The following is a 19,133-nucleotide window of genomic DNA, read 5'->3' as shown; positions in this document are numbered from 1 at the left end:
TGAGTTAACCTATCATCAAAACCTGGTGTTTAATTTTTTATATAAAAAGAAAAAACTGTTGGCAGTAGCGTGCAAAGATTTCCTAAAATAATTTTATCCAAATAAAAAAATGTGTGTGATCAATGTGGAATCAACATTCGTGTTCCATCATAATTATAATCAAAGTGGATATTAAGTTATCTTATACGTATCAGCCTACTATGGGTGGATACTAAAAACATGTAAACATTCATTTAGGTATGCAAAATGGTGAAAATGTTGTTTGTATTCAACAATGTGTTAGTTCAGAACAGACTGTGCAAACATGTGCAAAATATGTGCAAAAAAACAACTAAGGATCAGAACAACCAGGGATCAGAAATATATTCAACCAATAATCGCATGAAGACGCAAAATATGTGCAAAAAAGCAACTAAGGATCAGAACAACCAGGGATCAGAAATATATTCAACCAATAATCGCATGAAGACGCGTCTATGTCCAATGTAAGTCCAAAATTAATGTTTGGCTTAATGATACTGCCTCTTCAGATTATTGTTGTAATTGATGCATAAAGTCAATAGGGAATATTTGATTCACTCGTGCAAATAGTGCGGGTTTTCAATTAGAGAACTTCATCCCCGGTGCGCCACTCAGTGCTATAGTATGTGAATGCTCTCACCAGAGTTAATGCCCCTTATGGGGCTGGATGGACCTTCACAATGTAAGCCACTGTGCCGCTCTCTGGCTGCTGCTGGTGCGCTGGGTGAAGCTTCGTTATTCCGTCCGTATGGTATCCAACGTTAATTATATATGAGGAAAGACATATCCATAGTGTAATACATTCTTAACCAGATCGTTCGTTTATTAGTATTAAAAACTACTCACATTTGACATTAAAAGCATATGCGTATGGAAAAACTCAGCCGTTCGTCTCAAACGAGTGCACACAACGTGGCCACGCCCTACGCGTTTCGTCACTACGACGTCCTCTGGAGCGGCCATGTTGGTGCACCTTACTACTTAAATAGGGTGCAGGGTTTGAGAAACATACAAAGTTCACCGTGATAGATAGGCTGACGGATCCAGAGGGCCGATATCTGTTCTTGAAAGGAAAACTCGGGGATAGGATTTTTACCTTGGCCAATGTATACGGCCCAAATGAAAATCCTACTAGATATCTGAAACAAATTTTGAAGAGTCTTGCAAACTTTAAAACAGGAGACGTAATATTGGCGGGTGATTTCAACTTTGGTATGGATCCATCACTGCAAGGGGGATAAGTGGGAAAAATATGAAAGCATTAAAACTCCGACTTAGACAAAATCAATTGATAGATGCTTGGAGGATACAACATGAAAAAACAAAAGACTACACTTTTTTTTCCCCAGTGCACGGGACGCACTCCAGGCTGGATTATATAATGGTCGACCATAGATTGCTTGAGACCGTGATGGAAACAGAGATAGGAATAATATCCCTATCAGACCACTCCCCGGTGTTAATGAAGATGAGGATACCTGGAATACATAGACATCCATTTACTTGGCGATTAAATGAGAACCTTATACAGGACAAAAAAATCGCAGAAATAATACGGAAAGAAATAGAATTCTTTTTCTTAACGAATGACACTGGTGAGATAACGGAGGCCTCCCTTTGGGAGGGACACAAAGCATATGTTAGGGGTATCCTCATCTCCATAGGGACAAGAAAAAAAAAAGAAAGTTCAGAGAAAAGAGAAAAATTAATAAAGGAGGTCCATAGATTGGAACAGGAACAAAAAAAACAAAAGGAGCAACATCAGGAACTTTTTCATTTATTGAACAACAAGCGAGAGGAACTAAAAGATATGTATGATCAGGAAGCAAGGAGGGTATTAGAGGGGAGAGTCAGAGAGAGGTACTTGGGAGAAAATAAAACAGGTAAATACTTGGCTCGACAGGTGAAAAAGAAGAGAGAGATTAATTTCATTTAAAAAATACAGGATAAAAATGGGAAGACGGTTTATACAACTAAGGAAATTGCGGAGGCCTTTAAGCAATATTACGAAGCTTTGTATAATGTAGGCCAGAAAGGGGCACAAGGCAAAGGGGAAAAGGGGAATAGCAAAGAATTTTTGTATAAAGCAAAACTACCACGCCTAACAGATATTGACAGTCATAATATGGACAGACCGATTACAGAGGAGGAGATCTATAATGCATTAAAAGATACAGCATCGGGTAAAAGCCCCGGGCCAGACGGGTTTTTGATTACTTATTTTAAAAAATATAAAGAAATTATTGGTAATTTTACGTGACCAGGCCGTTAGAGACACAACGGTTAAGGGTGACCAGGGGGTGCAAGGCCACTTTGAACAAGCTTGAATATAGGCGTGACTCTACACGATATGGTTTTCTCTCTGGCAACTTAGTGTCGGCTTTTCTTAACTACTACAACTGCTGTTTACAGATATCTATATGAGAGGTTGTATGGTTTATTGTATTGGTTTTGTTTTTCTTCTTCTGTAACTCTGTATTTGCTTACTGTTACCTTGGAAACATAATAAAAATTCTAAAATTAAAAAAAAAAAAAAAAAAAAATATAAAGAGATCTTAGTCCCTAAGCTTTGCAAATATTTGAATGGCTTAGGGACAAAATATGAAATGGGAAGAGAGGCCCTGCGTGCTTCAATCACGTTGATCCCAAAGGAGGGTAAGGATCACTTACTCTGCTTTAACTATAGGCCGATAGCCTTACTAAATGCAGATATAAAGCTATACGCTAAAGTCCTGGCATCTAGATTAAAGGAAAAAATGACAGAATTGGTACATCCAGATCAAGTAGGGTTCATACCCGAGAGAGAAGGCAGGGATAATGGGGTGAGGGCATTGCTCCTCCTACAGGCCCTAAAAAACAATGGGTCCCCAGGTCTATTCCTGTCAATGGATGCCGAGAAAGCATTCGACAGGGTAGACTGGGGACTCATGATAGAAACTATAGAAGTCATGGGTTTGGGCCCGAGGATGATCCAGTGGATCAAAGTACTCTATAACCACCCGCAAGCGCTGGTAAAAGTTAACGGAGAATCATCTGCACAGTTTCAAATGGGAAATGGCACCAGACAGGGGTGCCCATTATCACCCCTTCTGTTTGCATTGTCTCTTGAACCCCTATTGGCCTCCGTTCGAAATAACCCAGATATAAAAGGGATCAGGGTTGGAGAGGAAGAGCATAAACTCGCAGCATATGCGGACGATGTGCTCTTTTTCATTACCAACCCTAGGACAACAATTCCAAACCTGTTGAGGATGCTGGAAAATTTTGGCAAAATATCAAACTTGAAGATAAATCTGGGCAAGTCGGAAGTTTTAAACATCAACATTAGTAATATGGAAGAGGAGAAACTCCGCGCAGAATTCCATTTTCCCTGGCGTAAGGAGATTAAATACTTAGGAGTCACTCTCTCAGATACGATTAGGAAAATATATTTGAATAACTATATTCCATTATTAGATGAAATTAAACGAGAAATAAAGAAAATTTCAACAAGTCCTCTCTCATGGTTAGGACGCATAAATGTGGTAAAAATGATTTTGGTTCCGAAGATCATATATAAGTTCCAAATGCTGCCTATCTCACTCCCCTCGGCCTTTTTTAAAATATTAAGAAATATGATCTCTAAGTATATATGGCAATATAAAAAGCCAAGAATAGCTTTCGCGGTGTTAAGGAGGGGGAAAAAACAAGGGGGGTTAGCACTCCCGGATTTAAAAAAATATCACACTGCGGTGGTACTTACACGGGTGGTGGAGTGGGCGAAAGAGGCAAATGACAAGAGATGGGTTATTTTAGAGAAGGCAATCAGCCAAGCACATTTAGGGAGAATAATATGGAATCCTCCACAATATAGGACATTAGGACATAACACACACGAAATAACATGATATGCACTTAAAATTTGGGACCAGACCCATACACAAAATAAATGGGAATACAACTCACCTTTGATTTTTTTGAAAGAGAATGACTATTTTTTACATGGAAAATTGGAAGTGGGAGGTAACTGGATAAGAAAAAATAATGCACAACTAAAAGATATATTAGTGAAGGGCCAATTAGTCACTCTTCAAGCACTGAGGGCGGACACTGAACTGATGAGGGTTGATGAATGGCGGTTCCTCCAGTTGCGTCAGTTTGTTGTAAAACTTCCCCAACCAGTACGAGGTGAAGAAGAACTAAGGCCTATTGAACGGCTTTGTCAGAGAGAAAAATAAAAAAATAATATAGCTCGAATATACAAAATACTCTCAGAAGGGGACGAGCTGGAGGACCCGGCATACATTAAAAAATGGGAAAATGAGCTGGGGTCACAATGTAGTATGCAAATTAAAAAGAAAATATTGAAATTAGTTCACAGCACGGTGGTGGAGAACAAATTAATAGAGACGAATTATAAATGTTTAGCAAGGTGGTATGCTACCCCTGACAAACTGAGTAAATTTGGAGCTGGACAATCCTTGGATTGTTGGCGGGGATGTAAAAAAATTGGGACTATGGGACATATTTGGTGGGATTGCCCCATTATTAAAGAATATTGGAGGAAGATCATTGATATAATAAAAGTGGTAACTAAAAAAGATATAAGAGAAGATCCATGGATTGTATTATTCCATGGAATAGATGAACCCATAAAACAATATAAATTCTCGCTAATCCCCATATTACTTGACACCGTGAAAAGTTTAATCCCGCAAAAATGGAGAGAGAAGGAGAGCCCTAAAATACAGGACTGGATCTTCCGAGTAAATAAAATACAAAATATGGAATGTCTAAACGAAGGGGGAGAGGACCTAACAGTAGAAGAGAGTAACGGAGGGAAGTGGGAACCCTGGAAAAAATTAAAAAAATCCTGGAGATATGTAGAGGAAATAACACAATAATATTAAAGAGGAAGTAAACCCTGATGGGTTTACTTCCTCTTTTTTTCCCTGCAAAGGTAAAGCATAATGGACTACTATGCATCGCATAGTAGCTCATTATGTGTCACTTACCTGACACAGGAGCCAGCGAAGTCGCCGCTGTCACCTGTAGTCCGCCGCATCCATCTTGGTTGTGGCGTCTCTCGCAGCTCCGACGAATGACAGCGGAGAAGCCGCGATGACGTCACTCCCGCGCATGCGCACGGGTGTCGCGTCTCGGAGCTCCGACGCTGCCATTCGCCGGAGCCGCGATGACGTCACTCCCGCGCATGCGCACGGGAGTAGACAAATTTGGCAAATCCATTCTTGGACTTGCCGCATTTAGTGCGCCTGCGCGCCGCTGTCTACGGCGCATGCGCCGTAGACAGCGGTGCCCATTTTCGGGCAAATATCTCCTAAACCATATAGGTTTAGGAGATATTACTTGGACCTACAGGTAAGCCTTAATCTAGGCTTACCTGTAGGTCAAAGTTGTTTGGAAGGGTTTACTTCCATTTTAAGGAAACATAACTTTTGCTAGTAAAGATAATTAAACTATGAACCTTATGCGATATCTGCAGGGAAGGGTAGGAGGGAGGGGGAGGAGGGACGAGGGTGAAAATAAAAGGAGTCTAAGGTTAAGAGGACGTATGTATAAATTAAGAAGATATTAAGAAATGTTTGTAAACGTGAAATATGTGTATTCTTTTTCTTTTAATTCTGTTTCTCTTTTTTTATTTTGAGATAAAAAAAAAAATAAAAAATAAAAAAACATCACAGTCCACCCTTTACATCTGTGCCTACGGTTCCCCTTTACATCACAGACCCCCTACATCACACCCCCTTAAATCAATCCTACAGTCTCCTCAGTTCCCCCTTACATCACAGTGCCCCTTTACATTGCAGTCCCCTTCACATCGCAGTACCCTTAACACCACAGTGCCCCTCACATCACAATGCCTCTTTACATTATAGTGTCTCTTTACATCACAGTGCCCCTCAGATCATAATGCTCTCACATAAGGGACCTTTTATACCACAGTGCCTCTCACATCACAATGTCCTCACATAACAGTGCCCCTTTATATCACAGTTCCGCTGACATCACAGTGTTTCTTAGAACTGTGCTTCTTTATATCGCAGTACACCATTTACTGTAAGCATAAGGTGTCCACTCCTGGGTCTCCCACCCAGCTGTCACTGTCATCCTCATAGTAGGGCAGTGGGCAGAAGGAGGTGCAGATCTGGACTGAGGGTGAGATGTGCCCAACTTTATATGTTGCCAATTGGGTAAATTGCAGCTTGCTAATTTGTAAAGAATCCTCCTGACCCCTACGTGCTGGGAGGATAACAGAGGTTTGCCAAACAGACCCGGTAGAGGCCACCCAGCCGCTAAGTGGCATGGCCACGGTCTGGAAAGCACTGTCGCTCAGTCCAGATCCTGACCAAGGTCCGCCATTTAGTGCTCCCTGCCTGCAATATACAGTGCTGTGTTCTGGTAGTGGGATGGGAAATTCCTTTCCCACCCACAGAATATAATGGAGTCAGATGAGTGCTGCTCAGCCATTTATACGCAGCTTTGAATTCTCTGAATGAGGTGGAGAAGTGGGCAGGTGCCATCATAATCTCTGACTCAGGCAATAAAAGAGAACTTTTCATTCATTCAGAGAATTCAAAGCTGCCTATGAATGATTGAGAAGTGCTCAGCCCAACTTTATTTTGTTTTCAGGAGTAACACAGGAGCACACCTATTGTCACTTTAGAACAGTAAGGCCCCTTTCACACTGGGGCATTTTTCAGGCACTTTTGGGCTAAAAATAGTGCCTGAAAAATGCATCCCCTGCAGCCCCAGTGTTAGAGCCCAGGTGCTTTCACACTGGGGCGGTGCACTTGCGAGACATTAGAAAAAGTCCTGCAAGCAACATCTTTCGGGTGGTGTGGGAGCGGTGTATACACCACCCCTGCCATTGAAATTAATGGGAACCGCTGCCAAAGTGCCTGCAAAGTACTTTGGTAGCAGCAATTGTAACCCTTTATTTGGCTGCTATTAGGGCTTAGAAGCACCCCGCTATCAGTCGGAAAGTGCCACTGGCAGGGGCTATACCGCTAACACCCCCCCGCACCAGTGTGAAAGTAGCCTAAGTGCCTTAACATGGCAGGATTAACATGTATTCCTAGAAGGCTGCAGATAAAAAAAATGAATCACTTCTGAAATGATGATCACCTGTTAAAACACATATAAAAATCTTGCAATTGTCGTGTCAACTACTTTAAACACATTTCCCAACTGTATATCTCAGGGGGTTCATTTTAGTTAGATTCTGAGTATGTGCATTTGCTATGGCCATTATAAGGGATTCCCATTCTCCCCGTTGTTGTTTTAAACATATTATACACCAGGTGCTGACTCAAACACATAGTCCCCACTTTTTAAATATTATTATGTATTGAAGTGAATAATTAGGTGCATGCAACTTCCCACTTATGCTTTAATTTAAGGTGAACCTGTGCCCAGGCCATGCACACTGAAGTATTTACATATTGTGATTAAGCCGGAAGGGTATCTTTGCACACGTCATTCATCTCTGTATCTATAGGCATTGTGGAAAAAATTAAATTTCAACATTCACAAGAAGAGATGATATTGGTTCTGTCCTGGTTCAGGCTGGATTTTGGCTGTTTGGATGTTTGCCAAAAGGCCAAATGAACTTAGTGTTCAGACAAGTTGAACCTCTGGCTTCAGCTGGAAGTAAAACATTTATTTATTACTACTACTTCTAAATGTTCCTGCTCAGGCCTCCTGGTTGTAAAATGACTGCTCTCCGCCAACAAAGTTTAAAAAAAGTTTTTGTTTTGGTACATGTTCTCCCAGGGAAACTCCCCCCCCCCATCGCTATTTAGTTCATTTGCTTGTGTATAAGCCTAGGATAGGAAATGGCCATTACTGTTTGTTTGTTTTGTTTTTTGTTTAACATTTGCCTCCCTTCGACTTCAATGGGGTTTAAATTTGGCACTAAAAATATACATTTGCAAACCTATTCCAAATATGAACCCTGGTTGTTCAGCTCATTACTATTCACACCAAAGAAATGTATTAAAACAATGAAATCTTAGGTTTTTTTTATGGAGAGACAAGCCTTGCCAACCTTCTATTGCAAACACCCATCTGATGTTTCTAAAGTGTTAGAGACTAACTGAATCCTGATTTTAGAGTCTTTGTTCTGATTGATAAGGATCTTTGAGAATTAACTTCACATTAAAGCAGAGTTCCATCCAAAGGGGAACTTTCGCTTTAAGGCCTCCTCCCCGGCTCCTGTTTGTGAAACGGGGCTTTTGGGGAGAGCAGGTACCCAAATTTGACAGGTACCTGCTTCCACTTCTGTGTCGGTTGCCTAGGCAATCGGAAGCAGAAGTTCTCCTTCCCGAATTCTTCTGGGACATATGACAAGCTCTAGAAGACTTTGGGGCTAGTCACAGACTGCAGCACCATTTGCACATACACAGTGGGCACCAAACTGTGAAGCCGCAAACTGTCACAGCTGGGAGCTCATAGTAGAGATGCCGCTGCCAAGGGAGGACATGGGGAGAACACAGCTGCAGTGAGTACACCACTGGACCGTGGGACAGGTGAGTCGCTGTTTATTAAAACACAGCAGCTACACTTTTTGCAGCTGCTGACTTTATTAAGAAAATAAAAATATTTTAATGTCTGTAGCCTGAGCACAGGTAGTTTTTAACTGCATAAGGCAGCAGTGTATTCCATGAAAAATGCTTCTCAGAACTAGGGGACACACAGATTGTAGAATGAAAAGGATACTGACAAATACAGAGATTTGGCCTGCATGCAATCCATTATGTTGATACAAAAATTATATATAGAATTGGAGGTTAGGCTGTATTATTTGAGCTAGGTAATCACTTCTCGCCCTTAGGACATACCCATATATCCTTGGGTTTGTGATTATACTGGGGTCATGGTTGCAGCTGCAGTCATGACACTGGTATTAATTTTCAGCCAGCGCTGCTGTGTAATGTAAAAGTGATCCAAGTAGCTGTAGAGTTACTGGATTGCTTTTACATATAGGAGCCCCCCTCCTCCTTTTTTTCCGCTGCTTTCCCAGGCTCTCCTTTTCCATCGGGGAGGCCAGCAGTTCCGTCAATTAGTCATAGTGATGAAGGAGGAACAAAAGTTCCCCCTGATCATCTCTATGGTCTATGAAACTGGAAGTGACAAGGACCCCAGGTGTCTCAGTAAACAGTATCTGTCACTGCCCATGCTATCATGAGGAATTGATCAAAAACATTTTTTTTAGGGACAGTCTAAAGCATAATATTAAATGAAATAATAAAATATGAAAAAAAAAGTTAAAGTGCCCCTGCCACCTCATGCTCATGCAAAAGCATATATAGGTCTGTCACGCATATGAAAACGCTGTTTGCACCACACATCTGAGTTATCGCCATGAACTTGAGAGCGAGAGTAATAATTCTAGCACCAGACCACCTGTGTAACTCTAAAATGGTAACTTGGCTTAAGAGCGCTACCTATGGAGATTTTTAAGTACCATAGTTACTCGCCATTCCACATTTTAGGCAATTTGACATTTTCAGTACTATTTGCTCAGTGTAACATCATGTTTTACCCAAAAATTGGGCATTATAATGTGTTTTTGTGCATTAAAATGTAATTTCTGAAAAAAATATGCATTTGAAAAGCTGCTGTGCAAATATCGTGTGACATAATAATTGTAACACCCACTATTTTACTCTCTAGGGCCTCCACTAAATATATATTGTTTGGGGGTTTTAAGTCATTTTCAAACAAAAAAAAGGCTGATATTTGCATGCGAGAATTTGCAGTAATGTACCAATGCTGATAAATAGAAGATTAAGGTTAAACAATGATATTTGTTTTTTTCTAAAAATGAAAATGAAAAAAATGGACAGAATGCAAATTGTAAAAACAATGAAAACCTATATACAGAATATCGCATGAAATATATCATAAGCACTGTACCTGTATGTGAACAAATGGGTATCTATCATTGTCCTTACTACAACGATTGCTTTAGATACAGTTATGCTATAGTTTTATCTTTGCCCGAATTTTTAAAGTGGTAATAAACCTAACCTGTCAATTTTTCCCCATCTAAAGCATTATTATGCAGTTAACTTATTGCTCTGTGCAGAGTCCTTCCTATCTTGTTAGTTTACATGTAATCCGTTCTTTTATTTTTAAAGACATCATCGGCGCATGCTCATTTTGTCCATTTTTTTCCGTGATGCTCTTCGTGTCGTAAGTCCTGCATTAATATGTCGGGGCTATGTAACTTCTTTTTTCTATAGGCAGCTCTGAGATTCCATGAGCCATAGTTCCCATTTACACACATAAGCATAGACAGGACAGCTCCGATTTGCAGGGACACGGTTGCCATGATAATCCCACGAAGAAAACAAGGCTTGGCTAAATATCTACTGTGCATGAGTGAGTTTATAAACTGGGGAAAGAGGAAATGGCTGAAGTCAAGAGCGCAAGACAATAGTTATGACGGTGATGCCTCCACCCAGAAATGAGCATAGACATAAACACACACAAAATAAAAGTAAGAAACATGCGACGGGGATTGAATTTGCTGCACAATTTTTTACAATAATTGACTATAACTCCTTCTAAAAAATTCAGCTGAGGAGGGTCTTAGTTTACTACCGCTTTAGGTAAAACAGAAAGTTTAAGAAAACTATTACACAGTGTGTAATAATTGTATGTGTTTCTATTTTTTTCAGGTTATCAGGATTTCAGCTTCCATCTTCAATAGTAAGCACAGGTTCTATTCTCACACTCTGGTTTACAACAGATTTTGCTGTCAGTGCACAGGGATTCAGGGCTGTCTACGAAGGTAAGTTGGATTTGTTCATTAGATTATTTTAGATAAATAATACCTATTGCACTTTTTTTGTTAAAAATGTATCCTATGGTTAGTCTTGCTTATTTTTTATTTACATACTGTAAATGAAGGAAATCATTTTAAAGCTAAACTCCAGGCAAACAGCTAAACAAAGTTTAAAAACATACTTTATATGAGAACACTGACAGTCTGAAGTGCTGACTGATCAGTACTGCAGATAATTCAAAATTAGTGTTGTCCCTGTGATTGGACAGTCATGGAAAAGCAATGAATTGATAAGGTTGTCTTTCTGTCACACTGCTCTGTTCTCATATCAACATGCTCCTTGCCAGCACAGGAGCACTGTAACATAATTGGCCATTGCGCTGCTTCTCTCTCTTCCTATCTAGGCTCTGCTGGACAGTGAATTGCAAGAGGCTAATAATAAGTACAATTCAGACACTTGCACTAATTTCTGTTAAAAATACACCTAAAGATTTTTTTTTTTTAATAAACACAGACTTGCTAAAACTGGTGTTTCTTGACTCTGCCTGGAGTTTGGCTTTAATATAAACAATCCTACCCTATGTGTGTGTATAAGGGTAGACATATGTGGTCATTATACAGTATATGCAAGCTCTTCATTCTTGTTATCGGTGCTGCACTAAGGTTGTGCATTGATGATCCTCTTATCTCACCAGCTTACTTGTTGTCTGTAATGATGTGAAACAGAGACAATGGCCCTGGTAATCAGAGACAATTGGATCCTTGCCTAGGTTTTAAGTTGCATGAGGGAGCTCAGGAGCAGTGTTTTTTTTTTTTTTAACTAAGATATATAAATTGAAACGTTTTTAACTCCCTGTGAGGTGGATTTTTTTTAATACTATTTAGAAAATGTTTATTTTCTCTCTATGAACACTGTATGCCATATGAATTTATCTTGCTTCCTCACACTCTCCCGGGTGCATCTTTGTGCACCCATACCATAGTCTTGGGTGCACTTTTCTTGTTAATAACATAACTCCCTCAGTAAAAAAAAACCTGCTGCCAAAACCTACAATGCAAATAGCTTTTTCAATGGGGGTAAACAGTAATGAAGTTGTACATTGGTAGCCCCCATTGGGAGCAATAGAAGGCGAAAAATGTTCCTTCAAAAGATGCTTGGAAAGCATTATCATCCTATAACAGGAAGTTGAGCTATTGGCAGGGTCACCAGGTTGAAGACATTGAAATGAAAGGGGAATACAAAGAAAAGAACAATGATGAACGTAGTGGGGGTTTTCAGCATAGATACAGTTTAATGGAAGAGCACAGGTACTTTTTTTACCTCAAGGGAATAATGATGTAAATAATTTATTTTTTACATTCTCATTAAATCATGTGAAATGCTGGTTTTATTAACAGGTCTGCTTTAAATTACTTGTCTGTGTATATGTGACTATTGCTTTTATCTGGAAATACCATGTTGATAATGTACATTTGTGTGTACAATATTTGTTTTAACAGAGTCTCTTATCTAGAGAGATATCTTAATAAAACCTCACTGACATAGGTCGTTTTACACATGGCTTTTACATGACTGTAAATATATTTTCTTATAATACAGTACAGAACACAGGCATATTTATAGATGACTGGGCTATATATTCCCACATTCAGGTAACTGGACGCTGGCAAACAAAGCTGTCATATAACCCCTCCAATTCCAACAATCTTCCTTTGTTTGCTAGTGACCTGAGGTAATAGTTGTTTCCTTTCTAATACGGAAGAGAACTGGCTTTACTTGTATTTTGTGAGCAAATTCCTACTTCAAGTAAATTCTCAGCTTCCCAACAGTCACTTAGACTACTTACGTAGCTTCAAGATTGGTGCCTTGGGTATGCCACAGCCAATGCACCCAGCACCCTACAGAGGATAAAAATGTGGTTTTAGCACTGGAACCAGTTTTTGCTGCACCCTTTTCTACTTTGTACAGGAAATGAAATAATGAAATTGTGGTAGGGACATTTTAAGCACACGAGGGAGTGAATAATTCTCATGAAAAAGTACAAAAGAATTTTGACAACATTGTAAAAATACCAAAATGTATTACTCAATTATTTAAAGTTGAATTTAAAAACATTGTAGCTGGACATAAAATGTTGCATCTCTTAGCCTGCGAAGCTAAACCACTCAATTATCAACTCATAGCAGAAGTAGCAACAGATCTTGCCATGAAGTCAATGTGCCCAGAACCAACAAATTTCAATGCAAAAGTGGTGAATTGTCTCTGATATATAGATTATTAATACTACATCAGAAAACTAGAAAGACCATATGACTTACATAGCAGATTTACAATTATGCAAAGTCAGCAAAATGAGTATGTAAAAACCCATACATAGACTGAAGAAAAGATATTGAAAAAAGTTCAGAGTTTAAGGCACACATGGGGTGGGGATACACATAGACTCTCCTAAAGATGTCTACAAGTGGAACTCCCTGCATATGAATTATAGATTGTATAATAAGGTAGATCCCTGCAAAACAATGAGCATGTTCAAATGTGGGGGCTGTAGATACTGTAGTTTTGTATGCACTGACATCATTTTGACCCTACCTATTGGTAAAAAATATTCCCTCCAGAATTTCTGTAATTGTAACATTACCTTTTAATTATGTTCCTGTGGGCATCATTGTCCTTGACAGGATACACCAAGATACAGGAGGTGGAGATTGTAATTGTATTGCAGAGAGAGTTCGGATTGATATTCAGATGCATATTTCTGATTATTTTGATGATTGTTTTTAGTGTTATTAATGTGATAAAATATACTGTAATGTGTAAAGAGATTTTTGTAGTTTGCTATATGTTATTTTTTATAATTGTGATTATTATTTGCATATCCTTGCCTTTAGTACTGACTCTTACCTACACCCAGCAGTGCGAATGTGGATGACATCCAACAGATGTGGGACCTCTGGTATGTACCGGAGGGCTGTTCATGTTTTCTTATTTGCACTTTTTGCTGTTGCGCTTCTGTGTGCCACTATGGACATGGCACACGATATCTCTAATTCAATATTGACAGAAGAGGGAGGTGCCAATATTAAGGGGTGATATGAGGAAGTTTAATAACTGGCCAAGTAACAAATATGCCTGAAATAAAATGAAAAAGTAACTTTTTCAGAGAAAGGCTGCTGTGCCTGCAAGTATGTTTAGAACTGCGTGAGATCAATGTAAGCAGTGCGCATGCACAAGCGGCTTGCATGCTCGTTCACATGAGTTTGTTCACTTTGCGGCCAAATTCTTAGTAAATGTTAAGCAACGTACATGCAATTGCATGGGTTGACTGAGCGCATCTCTAAACTTGACAATTTTTTTGTACGCTTCACCTTTATATATTTTTTTAAGGAGATTTGCACACAGGTCATGTTAGCATGTTATGTTGCCAACATGTGACATGCACCTTGTTAAAATGATGTAAAAAGACTCTCGCTCCTCTAGCTCCTCCTAAAAGGGCTTTAAACCTTCCCCCTCTAATGCATATGATTTCCTTGGGCTAGCTTTTGCTTTTAACCACTTCCCTATCAGCATATTGTCATATGATGTCCACAGATGGGACCTCCCATCCTAGGCGGGCGTCATATGACATCATCGGCTTCCTGGCGGTATAGGGGGCGGGTGCCCGTTGCTTCACAGAGAAGCCAATGCGCGTGCCCAGTGGCCACGATGTCTGCCTGGCACTTGTGATTGCTCGTTACAGAGCAGTACCATGGATCTGTGTGTGTAAACACACAGATCCACATCCAGTCAGGGGAAAGGCAACAGATCATGTGTTCATACTAAGTATGAACACCGATTGGTCTCCTCCTCTCCTAGTCACTCCCCTCCCCCTACAGTTAGAATCACTCCCTAGGTAACACATTTAACCCCTTGCTCACCCTGTAGTGTTAACGCCTTCCCTGCCTGTGACATTTCTACAGTATTCAGTGCATATTTATATCACTGATCGCTGTATAAATGTCAGTGGTCCTAAAATAGTGTCAAAAGTGTCCGATATGTCTGCCGCAATGTCACAGTCATGATCACCTCCATTACTAGTAAAAAAATAAAAATAAAATAAAAATGCCATAAATCTATCCCCTATTTTATAGTTGCTAGAACTTTTGCGCAAACCAATCAATATACACATATTGCGATTTTTTTTTTACAAAAAATATGACTCTTGTCTCCCTCCCTCTAGCCCCTTGGATTTCCATGGGCTAACTTTTGCTTTTAAAGGGGAACACCACACTCCACTCCATTCTCAAAAGACTGTGAGCTACCTTCACCAATCCAAATCACATGCTTTTTCAGAGGGCCAGCTAGAAAAGGGGCGAGAAGAACTATCACCCAACCCCCTCCTGAACCATATAAGGCCACATGCACTCAACATAGCTGGCTGCCTTTGGGGCATGTTGGGCTTAGCCCAATATCAACCACAAAACCCCTTGTACCCACTAATTTACAGGGGATTTCCACATTCCTTAAAGCCCCCTGTCTGCAGCCCCCTACAACCCCAGCCTAGGGTTGTGTGGAAGAGGCCCTTGACCCCTGAATATGGGAACAAGGTGATTAAACTTTGGGGTCCCGAGCCACTGCTGCCACTAAGCATCCACCCCCCTTTTATTGGCTAACTTGCTGTGTGTTTGGCTAGGTGTTTGTTAGTGTGTGGGAGGGGCACAATTTTTTTTTAAGTTTGGGGTGGTATTTTTCACGTGGGGGTTCTCATTTTAAGCCTTAACAGACCCAAATGGCCTTGTATGTGTTAGGGGCAGGCTATTTTTTGTTTTGGGTTAAAATCTTGCAGCTGCAATGTAGATTTGTAAGTTTTATCTAAAACCATACATCTTTGAAGCAGCATTTTGTATACATGCTATATATATGTATAAGCTCCCCCCAAGTTACTATCTTTTAAGCACTTCTCCTTGTTTAGTTTTTGGTGTTGTCCAAATTGGTGACATTGATATATGTCCCTCAGGGTGGGACCTGGCCCCCATACCCAGTTTAAGGCCAATAACTAGAATATAAGCCAGCCAAGTGGGGACTAACAAAATTAACAAGTCAGTTCCCATAGACTGCAAGGGTATTAGTTGTATAACTTTTGCCCATGTCAGGCTCTTTGTTTGCCCCCCAGGACCAGGTGGTGTTTATCCTATCTGTAATTTTTTAGCATGCTAGATGATGTGCTTAATTTTGGACAGGGGTGGCTTACTTTGTGTTGGCTGCATTTGGGTTGTTCTGGGCATGCTCAGAGACTTTGTTTTTTTGCTGTGGCGTTTGTTGTGTGAAATGCATTTGGGTTCCTCTGGGCATGCTCAGGGACTTTGTTTTTTTTGTGTGTGAACAGCACTTGGATTTTTCTGGGCATACTCAGAGAGAGTTTTTTGGGTTTGTAATTCATTCTTAACAGGTGTACCAACTTTGAAGTTCTGTCTCTACACTGGATGAACTTACATTTTGTGTGTTTCATGGGCTGTGCTTGTGTTTTCAATTGCCCCTTTAGCACACAAACCTATGTTATATAAAGCTTTCAGATAGCATCCTTTACCTTGCTCTAAAAATAGGCTAGATTGCTTGGTGTGTGTATGTGTGTCAGTCAATGTCAAGAGAGTACATTTGGGTGTCCTTATAGAGTTTGTAACACATTTATTTTCTCTTCTTGTATTTTTTTTGTTATGTCTTTGCAAAACAGATGTGTTTTAGAGCAAGTCTTTTTTTACTTTTGTTTGTTTATTTTTGTGGGGATATTTAAAACTAACTAAACTAACTAAAACTATCCCCTATTTTGTAGCCTCCAACTTTTGCGCAAACAATCAATAAACACTTATTGCGATTTTTTTTTTTTACCAAAAATATGTAGAAGAATACGTAAACTGCGTTTTTTTCAAAATTGTCACTCTGTTTTATTTTGTGATATAAACAAAACAACAAAACAAAATTGATGTCCTTTTTTCCCACAAAAAGAGCTTTCTTTTGGTGGCATTTGATCACCTCTGCGGTTTTTATTTTTTGCGCTATAAACAAAAAAAGAGCGACAATTTTCAAAAATATATATTTTTACTTTTTGCTCTAATAAATATCCCCCAAAAATATATAAAAAATTATTTTTTTCCTCAGTTTAGGCTGATACGTATTCTTCGGCATATTTTTGGTGAAAAAAATCCCAATAAGCCATTATTGATTGGTTTGCGCAAAAGTTATAGCGTTTACAAAATAGGGGATAGTTTTATGGCATTTGCATTAATAATTTTTTTTACTAGTAATGCGATCAGTGATTTTTATTGTGACTGCGACATTATGGCAGACACATCAGACATTTTTTACACATTTTTGGGACCATTGTCATTTATACAGCAATCAGTGCTATACAAATGCACTGATTCCTGTGTAAATGACACTGGCAGTGAAGGGGTTAACCAGGAGGTGGCAGTGTAGGGGTTAAGTGAGTCCTATGGGTGTGTTTCTAACTGTGGGGACGTGGCTGTGTTTTACAGATCACTAATCTCTTCTCCAATCACAGGGAGCAGAGATCAGTGTCACTTGTGACTAGACAGAATGGGGAGATGCTGTTTACGGCATCTCCCCATTCTTCCTTCCCGTGAGTTGATTGCGGGTATCCCACGGTTGGACTCAAGGAGGTCCCGACCGGCGTGAGCGTGTGCCGCCAACGGTGCACACATGATGGCATGGCAGCAAATTCAAAGGGACGTACCTGTATGCCCATTTGCCTGTCCGTGCCATTCTGCTGACGTACATCGTTGGGAAGCAGTTAAAGATCAAGATCTGAAAATATGAATTTATTGGGTTTAGAAACACTTCTCTGTAATTTGTAATGTATTGAAAGATTTAGGTAAAAAAAGAAACACATTTTAAAGATATATTAGAAGTAATAGGAATGAGATTAGCATCAAAAGGGTTAATTTACTGAGAACACCTACTAATTGCCTAACAAGACATATCCAATGAGTGGAATTAACCAATTGTATTGGGCATGAACTGTTATCAATGAGAAAACCGCAGTTACTCTAGTGGCAGTTGCAGTTTACATATGCAGGTATTTCTTATCGCTATTTGTGCCTCAATGTGTGCCAGGTATATAACCTGGATATGAGACCTGTAGAGTGGAAGTCTTTAGAGCACATACCTTCATAAACTGAAAGATAATTCAAGAATCATTATCTGTATAAGGTATGACATTTTATGCGTTATTTAGATGTGAATTCAGCCTTTTTTAGCCATCCACATGTCATCTGTACCTCTGTGCTTACCTTATTATACAATCACTAATTCATTGATAGGGTATTCCGCTTGCTGACATCGTTGGGCATTGAAGGGGAATTTCAGGCTTTTTATGTTTATTAAAAGTCAGCAGCTACAAAAAGTGTAGTTGCTGACTTTTAATAAACAAACACTTACCTTTTCCACGGTCCATTGATGCGACCGAACGGAGTGTCGCTCCTCTCCCCCTCCTCTCCACCAGCGCCTCCATTGCCACTCTGGGCACCTGACCGTGACAGCTTTCGGCTTCACAGCTGGGCACGCATGACACATGCTCGAGTCGCGCTGCACCCCCGGAGTAGACAGGTGATCCTGTCACGTTTGCCAGGAGATCGCATAGAGGGAGGGGCCTCCTAAGGCAAAAGGAGGAGTCACCTTGGCGGTCCCTGGGTGGAAGAAGGAAGTGAGACAGGAAGTCCCCCTCCTAATGAAGCCCCCACCTCCCCCCAAAAAAATGACATGCCAAATGTGGCATTTAAGGGGGCGAGGAGTGCTTAAAACGGAAGTTCAAGTTTTGGGTGGAACTCCGCTTTAATATCTACGTGTTCTTCAATATTTTTACTTCAGTCTACCATGTGCTAAATCCAGGTGACGTTTTACTAGCCTTTCCTAGTTAAATTGATTCTCATATGGTTTTTATTTTAACTTTAGTAGCCTATTTGGGGGCATCTTCAGCAGTCTTTGTTACCCCCAATTTGTGTTGGCTAGGTGAGACTTGGTGGAACAATCTTGAGGCAAGGAACCTTGTGTTTAATTTGTCTGGCTAACTTTGCATAATTGTATATCTCCTATGCTATTGGAAATATTGATAATATATTGAGGCTATTTAAAAGTTATATGGTCTTTGGTCTAGTTTTCTGATGTAAAACTAAAGATCTATATATTACAGATAATCCATCTTTTCCCCCTGGAAGATTTTGCATTAAAATGCAATGTTTCTATCCTCATGGGTACATTGATTGTTCTTGACAAGACTTGTTACTACTTCTGCTCCATGTGTTTTATTGAGTGGTTTAGTTTTGC

General features: G+C 39.8%; 1 protein-coding gene across 1 annotated transcript in view; it reads left to right on the top strand.

The window, feature by feature from the left end:
* The window catches only part of CSMD1 (CUB and Sushi multiple domains 1), a 2,539,710-nt gene that overhangs the window by 687,733 nt on the left and 1,832,844 nt on the right, over positions 1 to 19,133 (top strand). The window contains exon 3 of the mRNA XM_077487775.1: positions 10,707 to 10,819. Coding sequence (XP_077343901.1) covers positions 10,707 to 10,819 — 113 coding nt within the window. The remainder of the gene's footprint in view (positions 1 to 10,706; positions 10,820 to 19,133) is intronic.

This window comes from Lithobates pipiens, unplaced genomic scaffold (assembly GCF_037356315.1).
Source record: "Lithobates pipiens isolate NorthernLeopardFrog02 unplaced genomic scaffold, aLitPip1_a1.2 Scaffold_18, whole genome shotgun sequence".
NCBI lineage: Eukaryota > Metazoa > Chordata > Amphibia > Anura > Ranidae > Lithobates > Lithobates pipiens.
The sequence above is the reverse complement of the archived record's forward strand: the minus strand, read 5'-3'. Positions and strand labels throughout refer to the sequence as shown.